The following is a 12595-nucleotide window of genomic DNA, read 5'->3' as shown; positions in this document are numbered from 1 at the left end:
AGGCAGGTAAGTAGCATCACATGGTGACATGGGTTTTGGATTTTTGGTAGACAGAGGAACAGAGGGAAGAAATCCTGTTAAATGAAAAACCAGTAAGTATCAGCTGGATTTCCAGAAGACAAGGTACCTAGTTATATCACTTCCTGCCAACTCTGCAGTCATACATAGGCACTGTCCTCCCAGGCACACAGCTAGTACTCACCAATCTGGTAGGTGGTAGCAGGGATGCCAAGAAGATATCACCTGCAAGATATTGCAGAAGATGCTTCACACAGAGTTCCAGAAACCTCATGATTACCAGGAAACGGCAGGATACTCACTATGCCATGTAGTGAACAAAAAAAAAAAAAAGACACCAGGAATGGCCCAAGGTACGAGAATTAAGTTTCCTAAACTATTACAAAGGCTTGATTTTTTTCAACTTGGTTGTTAGTTGCCAGTAACTGCCACTTGCTGGCCTCCCCGCAAAGGCAGCGGCTCCAGGGGAGGAGGAAGGAGTCTAGGATCCACTCCAAGGATGTTAGAGAAGGATGGGAGTGATGAGATGAATGCCTCATTTGGTCCAGGGTTAGACCAGAAGTCCAGTGGGGTTAGCAAGGTGGGGTGCAATGGGCAGCTGAAGAGGTGATGGGTGGTGTGATCCATCACACAGCACTCAGTGCAGAGAGGGCTACTTGCTGCTCCAATGCAGGCGAGGAGCAAGTTGAGTCATTATGAGTAGTAATAGGAATTGCATGCATGCTGATCTCCTGTCATGACCTTTAAATCAACCTTCCACACCCACACCCAGTGTGGAAGGAACCACACTGGGGCATCATAGGTGATGAGAGATTTGATGAGGGCTTGAAAGTCACAGTGACGGTTTCCTTCTGCTGTCCCCAGCTGGTTTTGGCAAGAGATTTGAGGATGTTGAGGCACAGGTGGGCTCTCTGACATATTGCAGCAATGTGTGGAGAAAAGGTGAAGTGGGGGTCAAAAGTGACCTCATGGATCTTTGGAATTCAACAGAGTGAAAGGTCAGACCCCTTCCAGCTGACTTGAGGGTCTGTTTGTGATTGATGGGTGCGGAGGGGTGTCAGAGGTAAAAAGGGTGGTGTGGGATTTGGGGATAGATGCCACCACAACTCCTTCCAATGAGCCCATGCCACCAAATCAGAAGAGTGGGAGGAGAGGACTGCAGACGCATCAGTGATCTGCATGGCCCCTGCAGCGGCTGTGAAGTCATCCGCATAGGAGGTGATTAAAGGGGCGGACTGGGGGAAGTCTTAACCATAGGAATTGAAGAGGGCGGGCAAGATGACGGAGCCTTGTGGGACTCCAGTGTGGACTGGACATAGGGAAGAGAGGCAGCTGTTGTAGGAACACCTGGTCAACCTGTCTCTGATGTAGGAGATCAGCCAGTGGGTGATATTGGCCTGGAGGGGAGTGGAGGCTATGTGAGAGATGGAGGCATGGTGTTGTGAATGATGAACATCGTTCACTAATATTCCTTATTCAAGTGATGCGATCATTTGTTCTCATAAGCATTTTTTGTTCATTCTGGCGAAATTATTTTATCACGTCTGGCGAAGCTGCGCCAGTGACATGTGAGTCAGACCTACAGCAGTTGGAACTGTCTAGTACTAGGTCAGGTCTGAGCATCTGTGTGTCAGGTAGTTAGTCATGTCCCGCCAGCCCTACAGTGAGGTTCATACCTGAACCCGCTCAGCTCTGTTAACTCTCAGCATTCTGTGCTTAACGCTGAAGTTGTGGCTGTGCCGTGAGGATTTAGTCTTACCTGCTATCTATTGCCTATGTGAATAGATGTAACCTTAACTTCGTGCATTAATGCTGTGCAATAGTAAATCGAATTGAACACATTTGAATGTCTCTTAGAATAGTGATTTTAGTCGGAATTTATGCTTGCCCTTTACCACGTTTTGCTGATTTTAAACAAAGCGATTCAATAAACTATTTTAAGTGTGCTTTGTCGTGATTATATACCACAGCCACTGAACCGGCTTTAACTATGACTGGGAAAGTTGAACGGCATTGTAGGTTAGAATTTGGATGAATGAGCACAGTTGCCTGGAAATTATTCATTTATTGTCCTGGCCTATGAGCGGTGAGGATTCGATCCTGATAGTGAATTACAAGCCTAATGTTCAGATTGAATTGTAATAGCTCTGGCTGGTGACAGTGTAAAATGCCTTGCCGAGTCTATTGCGGAAACCGTGGAGGGAGCGGAAACCGTGCTGGGAGTCCACCAGTAGAAGCACTGCATTGAGGGAGGGGAGGAGCAGATGCTCCAGCAACTGCATAGACGTCACAGGAGGGAAATGGGCCGGTATGAGGAGCTGATGGATGGAGGTTTGCCTGGCTTTGGAATAGCAATGATGGTAGCCAACTTCCAGATGGCAGAGATATTGGCCTTGGCGAAGAACAGATTGAATAGTTGGTTAAGGTACTGGTCACTACTGGATGCCTCATAGACCCAGATGATAGAAATGCAGGATAGTGAGGGAGTCCAGGCCAATGGCAGTGGAGGTACCTGAGCTCGACACTGCCCGGCCTGATTGGGAGTGAACAGGGGAGGTGAGTTGGAGAGAAGATTGTGAAGCTTGATGCCTCTGTAAGTTGACCTGCTGAAGGAGTCACATTGGTAGTGGGGAATCAGCGTGAATTGGTGGCAGAAGGATGAAGCTATGATGTGGTCTGCAGTGGCATGGGAATTATTGAAGGAAATGGGTTGGTTAGGGCTTGTCTGGTTGACTGTAGGAGCGACCAAAATTTTGAAGGGTTTGTCTGCAGATTGGTTGACTGGACCTTCTGGATCTAGGTTGTGTGCGAGTGTGTGGTAATGGCTACTGAGATGTTGTTGTTGATGTCTGGAAGGCTGGGGTGGTTGGGGTACGAGGCACAGGTCCTGTCACGCTCTTGGAGGAGAGGGATGGCTGAGGGTGGAAGGTTGGGAATGAAATCCCTTCTACATCCGTGAGGGATATGTCAACCAGCCGCCGAGGTGAGAATCTTCCTAAAGAGGATCTCTCCCTGGGTGCAAGAAGTGTATATATTTATAGAAACCAACCTGGTTATCTAATCTTTCAGTCTTTGGCACTGGAGTACTAACTGTGAAAGGCTACTTGGCTAGCAAGTATTTGAATATAGTTTTGGTCTGAATGCATGCAAATGATAGAACACTCAACTACTCCTAGCAAGAAAACAAAGCAAGCATTTGAGCCTTAGGCTCAAATAGGTTGAGCTTTATTACCTTAGGCTCAAATAAGTTGAGCTTTATTACCTTAGGCTCAAATAAGTTGAGCTTTATTACCTCAAGCCTCGAATAAGTTGAGCTTTATTACCTTACACTTGAATAAGTCTCCTCTGGAGTTCAGAAAATCATGGGAGTAAAAGCTGAAATTTTGTGGTGTCCAACTGCAAGTGACATCTTCTTGACGTGGGGTTCTGACATTCAGATCTACCAGACAAGAAATGTTGCAGCAAGTGCAGAAACATCCTCATCTCTATGTAAGTATTCTGAGGATACAGGATTTGATGTTGTGCAGCAAAATCACTTTTCATGCAATTGTCTTCTCTGAATTTGTTGATTAATTATAGGTATATACGTACATACCCTACTGCATCCAAATTTATTTGACATGTGTTAGAAATGAACTTGAATCCTGGCTTCTAAATATTTATTTAAAAAGTACAATTATTATGATAATTGCTTCAATAGCAGAGAATTATTTAGCTGTTTTTTTTTCAAAACATGAGTTAATATCCAGAATATTAAGAACTTTAGGAGACATAATTTTCTAGATTTCCTGCTTAATCACATCATACATCTAAAGTATGACCTATATTTATATATATAAAAATATGTCCAATCTCTATGGATTGGAGGATACAGGATTGGACCCCTGCTATCCATCTCATAACTACCGGATTTTCTGAACCTTAAGATTGTTTCGGAATTATTTTCATGGTTCCAAATTTTCGTTTTGTAACGTGTTCACGTGTATCATGTACTTATTTCTGCCAAAATTTCAGTTTTCAATGCTTTGTGTAACTTGAAAATTAATGTTGTCACATTTGAAACGTCATTAATAAATTAAATTACTTCATTGAAACTGCATTTTATCAACCAGCATCATCTGAAGAATATTGTTCAATCTTGAAAATTTTAATCAATGAATTCTCTGGTCATTAACCACTCCTTTCTAAGTAAATACAGTGGGGGGAAATAAATATTCGTACACTTGAAAAATCGTATTTTAATGTATGTAAGTACACAAACTTAACAGGAAAAGTGATTTAAATTATGTATAGAGACGCATAGTATTCAAAAATACTATCAAAAGAAATTAAATCTCAATGCAACAAAAAACAATGCAACATGTCCACTTTTCGGGTGAAAAAAGTATTCGTACAAAACAATAAATCCGCATTATTTTAATTTAATACTTGGTTGAATACCCTTTATTCAGCTCAACAGATACCAGTTTATTTCTATACGTCTCGACCAATGATTTGCAGATGCTGACTGTTATTTTATACCATTCTTCTTGGCACACCACCTTAAGATTCTCAATGTTTGTTGGGGACCTTTTCTTAATTTGAATCTTCAAATACCGCCACAAATTTTCAATCGGATTTAACTCCAGCAACTGGCTTGGCCATTCCATAACGTGTATATTTCTATCAGCGAACCATTTCTTTGTGGATCTTGCAGTATGCAGCATTGAGATTTAATTTCTTTTGATAGTATTTTTGAATACTATGCGTCTCTATACATAATTTAAATCACTTTTCCTGTTAAGTTTGTGTACTTACATACATTAAAATACGATTTTTCAAGTGTACGAATATTTATTTCCCCCCACTGTATATGTGAGCATGTGAAAATTATATTGATGGAGGGGTCGATAAAGTTTATAAGATATAATTCTTCATCTAGAAAGTTTGAATTATGTAATTAGAGTGCCTTGAAATTAGTTTCACTAGATGAAGCAATGTGCTAGTTACTTATCATTTATTTCTATTGCAGTGGGCGGGTTCCAGATCAGCGATTCCACTGTGGCCTCCCTGATATGCACCTCCACAGATTATTCTTACATCAAATGTGTTGCTTGGAGCAATACTGTTGCACCTGATGGTGCCAAGTATGTCTTTTGATTCTTAATTACTTATAGTGCATTTTTATAGGTATTGCATTTACTTTCCTTATTTTCTAATTTATTTAAATTATTGCTTTGTTAAATAATACCTATTACAATTTTTTTGGATGGGCTATTTTATTTTTTTATTTTTTGCAGACTTTAAAAAGGCAAATGGTAGTTCTTAATTATGATTCTTTGATTTTCTGAGCTACTTCAAGATTTGATTTTTTTTTTCAATAAACATTTATAATGATTGTTCTTTCCTTGGGGTGCCAAAGGACCCCAACACTAAAGGAAGGCAGAATATTGCTGAAAGCTGATTTATTGCCATTGAAGATGTCCTTTCATTGTTTTTTAAAATGACACTCCATTGCCCTCGACACTCCTCTGGTGACTTATGATCTGCATGACTAGTACCTTATAAACAGTAATAGCTAATGATCAATGCAATGCTTTATGATCCATGTATAAATTGGATACTGATCTAAACTGATGACAAATATCAATCAAAATGCTGTCAAATGCTGACATAGATTGAATCTGCTAATATAGTACATGGGACCCATTTAAAGGTTTAAAAGGGTTTGGGGAAATTTTCAAATATCAGTGATCCTAAAATGTGCAGCAACCAAAAGGTTGCTGCACATTTTGCAAAAGTTTGCTGCACAGTCATAAGTAGCAGTGCACAAAAGATACATAGGTACTCATTTAATGTAAACCTAAATATCACAATGTTATGATTTTTTCTTTGCTACAAATATACAACACCAGAAAAAAGTTTGCCCAGTTTTTATACTAGTTTATTTTTAACATTAAGGTGAAAATATACTTACGAGATTTCCCACATTCTGCAATTTGGAGGATAGCTTAAATAAATGTGAATTTGATTTGTTAAATCTAAGAGATCAAGCAAAAAGATCAGCTTTCTTGAACTACTTGCTTCACATATTTTGTGACTTATAAGCTATTTTTTGTGTGGAGTTAGTTACCTACATCTGTGCTATTTGGTAATATATTTTGAGCATATTTGTAGCTTGCTTCACATATTTTACAACTTAAACACTTTTTTGTTAGGAGTTAGTTACATCAGTGCTATTTGGTAATATTTATTGATAATATTAGTAGCTTCTCATGATTTACAGGTTACTAGCTGTAGGCCAGGCTAATGGCAAGGTGCACGTCACCAGCCTGGCCACCCTCTTGGGCGACGGTGCACAGCAACACAACAGAGAGTATGGTCAGTTTCTTCTGTATTTTATTATTTTAGTTTATCTATATCCTGCAGTATTTTTGAACTAACTTTATGCTGCAAGCATAAATAATGACTTTGTTTATTTTTGGCTATTATGCCATATATATCCAAATTCAATGCCTATTAGTATATCATTATTAGTATTTATATGTCCAGGAAATTTTGTATGCTAATGTATCTTTAGTTATCCATAGTATAATAATCTTATGTGATGTTCAAATTACAAAATTTACTGGAATGGAATACTTAAGCATGTATCTTATTTCATATCATTAAAATGAATCTTCTTTTGTTGTTCGTTGCTGAAAATGACAGTACCGCGTCATGGTCGGTGCGTGAACTCGCTGTGCTGGTCTGAAGGTTCAGACCCCAACCTCCTGCTTGCTGCACTCGACCGGTCTGGGCGAGACCCCTCCCTGCTGCTCTATGATGTATCCAGGCTACCTTCTACCACCCAACCCTCCCCATCCTCCTCCAGCTCACGACATCAGCAGCAGATACAGCAGAGGTTTTTACTTTAATTATCTCCTCAATGTTAAGATTGTCTTAATAAGAACTGTTCTCGTCATTAGAATTTAATCTAATTTTGGTCCATCAAATCTTAACACTCCTCAATGATAAGATTGCCCTAAATAAGAACTGTTCTCGTCATTAGAATTTAATCTAATTTTATAATATGATGAACGCCGTAATATGATGAACGCCGTAATATGATGAACGCCGTAATATGATGAACTACCGGTACGTAATATGATGAACGCCATAATATGATGAACGCCGTAATATGACGAACGACGTAATATGATGAACGACGTACGGTGACGTGTTGGTTGTGCTGGCAGTGGTGGGTGGCAGCGGCCGTCAGGAGAGTTCTGCAACAACGAGGTGGTGCACAGCGCTGTGTTCTCCAGGCAGACGAGGAACATCATCATAGCGGCCGCCTCCCACAAGTACCTTAAGATCCTCGACATCAGGAGTGAGTACAAGCGCTTCTTGTGTCATTATTTTATTGTTCATGATTAATTGTGGCTCCAATATAATAGTGAAAATTAAATTGCTTCATGTGTCATTATTTTATTGTTCATTATTAATTGTGGCTCAAGTAAATAGTGAAAATTATAGTTACTCTCGCTGTTATTGAAATCTTTATTATTTATGTCATTATTATTTTTTATAATTTTATTTTGGAATTTGGTGCGTGCTGACATCCGGTCACGATCTTTAAATCAGTCATTCATGCTGCATAAAATGCTCTTTAACTAGGGTAAAATAAAAATATATATAACTCAGTATACCCACTGCAGTGAGTGACAGAGAGCGCATTTTCTCGTTGACGAAAACGTGGTCACGGACGGACAGACAGACGGACATGGCAATCACAATAGTGCCTTCTTTCCATAAATGAGAAAATGCGCTAATAATAATAATAAAATGATTGTACAAAAAGAAAGATTAAGGTTTTAAAAATAAATTATTTTTTTCCAGACGGCAGCAACACACTCAGCATCAACACAAAGGCAGTGTACGGGCTGTGTTGTGATCCTCACTCTCACTACCGCATAGCTTCTTACTGCGATAACTTGGTAATATTTAACCTATTATAAATTTAACAATTGCTTTCTTACTGTGATAACTTGGTAATATTTCATCTATTATAAGCTTAACAATTGCTTTCTTACTGTGATAACTTGGTAATATTTCATCTATTATAAGCTAAACAATTGCTTTCTTACTGCGATAACTTGGTAATCTTTCATCTATTATAAGCTAAACAATTGCTTTCTTACTGCGATAACTTGGTAATCTTTCATCTATTATTAAATTAAACAATTGCTTTCATTATCACCTATTCATCACTTAGGAGTTACTGCTCTATGACTCCCTCTAACTCCATTTTTTACTTCAACATTAGAATACAAAGAATTTTCGAAGCAATTTTATAGTGTGTTTATGTAAAGTCTGTCTAATGAATGTTTGGCCAAACTTCTCTGGAATATTTTTTCTTTATAAATAGATGAGGTGCCGATGTCTTGAGAGTATATTCCTAATTTTCCTAATTTAATAAATACAAATTTGAATACCAAGCTTTCTAAATATTTGGAAATACAGTTAGTTGGATATGCCGTTAATAATTTTTCTAGATGGTCTATAGTAGGTGGTTTTAGCAGGCTTATATTTTATTTTCAATTATTGTCATCTTGAATGCTGTTGTTTTTTATCTTGAATGTCTTGTTTTTTAAAGTCATTTAAAACTTTAGCACCAGCCTTGTTTGCAGGCGCACATATGGGACCTGCGACATATTTTTTCTTCATGAATAGATTTTTTTTTTCTTAACCTCATGCCCCATGAGGTTAAGATGTCTTGAAACTATGTTATTAGTTTTCCTAATTTTATAAGTCATGTTTTTTTGAAGTTATTCAATTCAAAACTCTAGCACCAGCCTTGTTTGCAGGCTCACATATGGGACCTGCGACACACCTCGATGCCCTCAGTGACGCTCTCCATGCCCCGCCCCATCATCAAAATACAGTGGTGCCCCACCAGGTCTGTCCACATGCTAATAGTTATCTCTTTTACATGCTAATAGTTATCTCTTTAACATGCTTATAGTTATCTCTTTTACATGCTTATAGTAATCTCTTTTTATTAGCTAGTACCCACCAGGTCTGTACACATGCTTATGGTTATCTATATGAATTACTTACCATTCATAGTTTTCAGTTTAAACTCAATTTGATATCATCATCTTGTAACTTGAGACTCGGTCTGCTGTTGTTTTGGTTAAGTTTTGCTCAGTGAATCAGGTTCCTTTTGAGAAGTTCTCATCATCAACTTAAATTTCTAGTGCTTTATATCTGATATTTCTTTTCTTTTCTGATGTGCTTCATTTCTAATATTTCATTTCATTTCTGATAAATGTAAAAAATGAGTAAAAGATAAGAGTGTGTTGGAGCAGAATTTTCTGGATAAATCTGTAGAACTGCTGAAATAATTTTCTGGAAGATCATTTAAACAATGAAAATTTTGCCGATATTGACAATAAAGGGTTAATCCAATTGTAATATCTACATTAAAGTGGAAAGATGAGCTCATGTATATACGGGATAAGGTTGATGCTTCTGCAACACTATGGAAAACTGAAAAAGTTGGCTGAAGTTCGCTGTAATTGCTTGATCCTATTGTAGAACATTTGCGCCCTACACAAAATGAGGGATTCTAATTTTTAATATGTTTCCATTGTGATTGTTATCGCTGCTTGCCAATTTGAGATATATTTATTTATTGCAAAATTTTATTAAATTAAATTATGAAGCAAGTGATTTTTAGATAAATGTGGGATAAGTTTGCAGTTTAACACTCGATTTTGGATTTCTTTTTTTTTTTTCCTCTCTTAAAAATAGCCTCTGCATTTCATTTCTGGCGAAATAAGTTGAAAAACTGCGGTTTGAGAGGAAAGACTCTGGAAATGATTGGAAAAAGTAGAGAAACCATATCCGTGGCGGTTTGAAGTTTATAGCCATCGGAGCTGAGCTGTACAGTATAGGTAGGTTACAACGATGACAGCCTTACATAGCATTGCCACATAGTAAACCTAAAAGTTTGGAGGAAAGGATCCCAAACGCCTTAACATACTCGAGGTATTTCATTAACACGACGTGGTGTTGCAGGTACGGTTTCCTCGGGTGTCTGTCCCGCGAGTGCTCGTCCGTGCGTCTGTTCGACGTCCAGTTTGCCGGGTGTGATATGCAGGAGGCGTCTGTGGCGATGCGTGTGGCTGCTGATACCTCCCCTGCATACACCTCGACCTTCTCGTGGCATCACCAGCGCCACAATGTCCTTCTTACAGCCGCGTCTACGGGTAAGCTGCCACGGCCGCCCCGTGGCATGAATAGAGCCACAATGTCCTGCTTACAGCCGCGTCTACGGGTAAGCTGCCACGGCCGCCCCGTGGCATGAATAGAGCCACAATGTCCTCACAGCCGCGTCTACGGGTAAGCTGCCACGGGCGCCCCGTGGCATGAATAGAGCCACAATGTCCTGCTTACAGCCGCGTCCACTGGTAAGCCGCAGTACTAGTAGATGCAGCTGTTAGATACGGTACCTGTCGCTCGTGGTTCATTGCTCAGTAATTAAGCCAATTTCCGTGCGTAGAGATCGCTCCACCTTCTAACATGAGTCGACCGGCATCAAAGGGGCCGAGGTTATGGAGTGGAGTGGAGGAGTGTAGGTTAGGGAGGCTATAAAAAAAACTACGCCACGCTAAGTCCAGGCAGCCGATGTCGAGTCTCAAGGATCCAGCGTTGTGTGGAGGTTTGCACTGATCGTACGAGAGGTGCCGCCAGACATGGCAGCGTGGTAGTGTGTGGTCGTGCGAGGTACAGTAGCCTAACCTGAGATGAACGTTTTGCTTGTTCATTTGCTCTGAAATATTTAGAGGAGACGCTGCGTTACTGGCGATTATTGATTGATCCTATTGATTATTGATTGATCCTCACCTAATTGTTAACCCTATACCACCACCCAGCCGTTCACCCCTATACCACCACCGACTCCCTCACCTCTATACCACCACCGACTCCCTCACCCCTATACCACCTCCGACTCCCTCACCCCTATACCACCACCGACTCCCTCACCCCTATACCACCACCGACTCCCTCACCCCTATACCTGTCTCTTATACACATCTAGATGTGTATAAGAGACAGNAATTCATTTCATTCAGATACATTCATTTCATGCAGGTCAGATACATTCATTTCAGTTAGAGGGCTGTGGCTGGATATGGACTGCAGGTCAGATACATTCATTTCATTCAGATACATTCATTTCATTCAGATGAATTCATTTCATTCAGATACATTCATTTCATGCAGGTCAGATACATTCATTTCAGTTAGAGGGCTGTGGCTGGATATGGACTGCAGGTCAGATACATTCATTTCATTCAGATACATTCATTTCATTCAGATGAATTCATTTCATTCAGATACATTCATTTCATGCAGGTCAGATACATTCATTTCAGTTAGAGGGCTGTGGCTGGATATGGACTGCAGGTCAGATACATTCATTTCATTCAGATACATTCATTTCATTCAGATGAATTCATTTCATTCAGATACATTCATTTCATGCAGGTCAGATACATTCATTTCAGTTAGAGGGCTGTGGCTGGATATGGACTGCAGGTCAGATACATTCATTTCATTCAGATACATTCATTTCATTCAGATGAATTCATTTCATTCAGATACATTCATTTCATGCAGGTCAGATACATTCATTTCAGTTAGAGGGCTGTGGCTGGATATGGACTGCAGGTCAGATACATTCATTTCATTCAGATACATTCATTTCATTCAGATGAATTCATTTCATTCAGATACATTCATTTCATGCAGGTCAGATACATTCATTTCAGTTAGAGGGCTGTGGCTGGATATGGACTGCAGGTCAGATACATTATTCATTTCATTTAGATACATTCACATACATTTATCTCCTGCAAAATGTTTTCTCTTAATTGGCCTGATCAACAGTCCTAAGCTTGAATAACTAGAAGTGTCATTTCATTCTACAGAATTTCAACAGTTTCCTATTTCTATAAAATGAAATAGGTTTAGATAGCATTCTTTCATTATTGTTTATTTTGATACTAACTCACAGTTTTTCCGGTACTTATCTCCCCGATTCCGATGATTGCTTTTTCTGCTTTCGTTTACTATTCATTTGATGCATTCCCGCGATTATTCGATTGTACAGTAAGTGTGTATTGTGCCTGTTGATTGTACATTAAGCGTGTATTACGCCGTGTTTATTGTACATTGAGTATGTGTATTGCCGTGTCTATTGTACTCTATGGTTGCAGTGCAAGGAGAATATGGCGCGTAACGGCGCAGTGGCGCAGGCGGTAGGCTGGCTGTCACGGGACGGCGCCGCGTCGCTGGCCAGCGTGTGGGGCTGGATGGCGCGCGCCCACGTCCTGGCCAAGGCTGCGTCATACAGGCTGAGGACAGGCCTGCCTTACAACTACCATGGCCTCTTGTGAGTTGTGCCTCACAGGCCTGCCTTACAACTACCATGGCCTCTTGTGAGTTGTGCCTCACAGGCCTGCCTTACAACTACCATGGCCTCTTGTGAGTTGTGCCTCACAGGCCTGCCTTACAACTACCATGGCCTCTTGTGAGTTGTGCCTCA

At 40.0% G+C, this 12595-nt stretch overlaps 1 protein-coding gene across 1 annotated transcript in view; it reads left to right on the top strand.

Annotated features, from left to right (window-relative positions):
• Positions 1–2911: 2911 nt before the first annotated feature.
• LOC108668708 (GATOR complex protein MIOS-A) overlaps positions 2912–12595 on the top strand; it is a 21085-nt gene continuing 11401 nt past the window's right edge. Inside the window, exons 1-11 of the mRNA XM_018155953.2 lie at positions 2912–3507; positions 5030–5144; positions 6284–6378; positions 6709–6901; positions 7236–7369; positions 7879–7976; positions 8847–8938; positions 10063–10253; positions 10547–10622; positions 10920–11067; positions 12267–12442. Coding sequence (XP_018011442.1) covers positions 3381–3507; positions 5030–5144; positions 6284–6378; positions 6709–6901; positions 7236–7369; positions 7879–7976; positions 8847–8938; positions 10063–10253; positions 10547–10622; positions 10920–11067; positions 12267–12442 — 1445 coding nt within the window. The 5' untranslated portion in view covers positions 2912–3380. The remainder of the gene's footprint in view (positions 3508–5029; positions 5145–6283; positions 6379–6708; positions 6902–7235; positions 7370–7878; positions 7977–8846; positions 8939–10062; positions 10254–10546; positions 10623–10919; positions 11068–12266; positions 12443–12595) is intronic.

Source organism: Hyalella azteca, unplaced genomic scaffold, assembly GCF_000764305.2.
Source record: "Hyalella azteca isolate HAZT.00-mixed unplaced genomic scaffold, Hazt_2.0.2 contig7054, whole genome shotgun sequence".
Classification (NCBI taxonomy): Eukaryota; Metazoa; Arthropoda; class Malacostraca; order Amphipoda; family Hyalellidae; genus Hyalella; species Hyalella azteca.
This window is presented reverse-complemented; position numbering and strand designations above follow the sequence as displayed.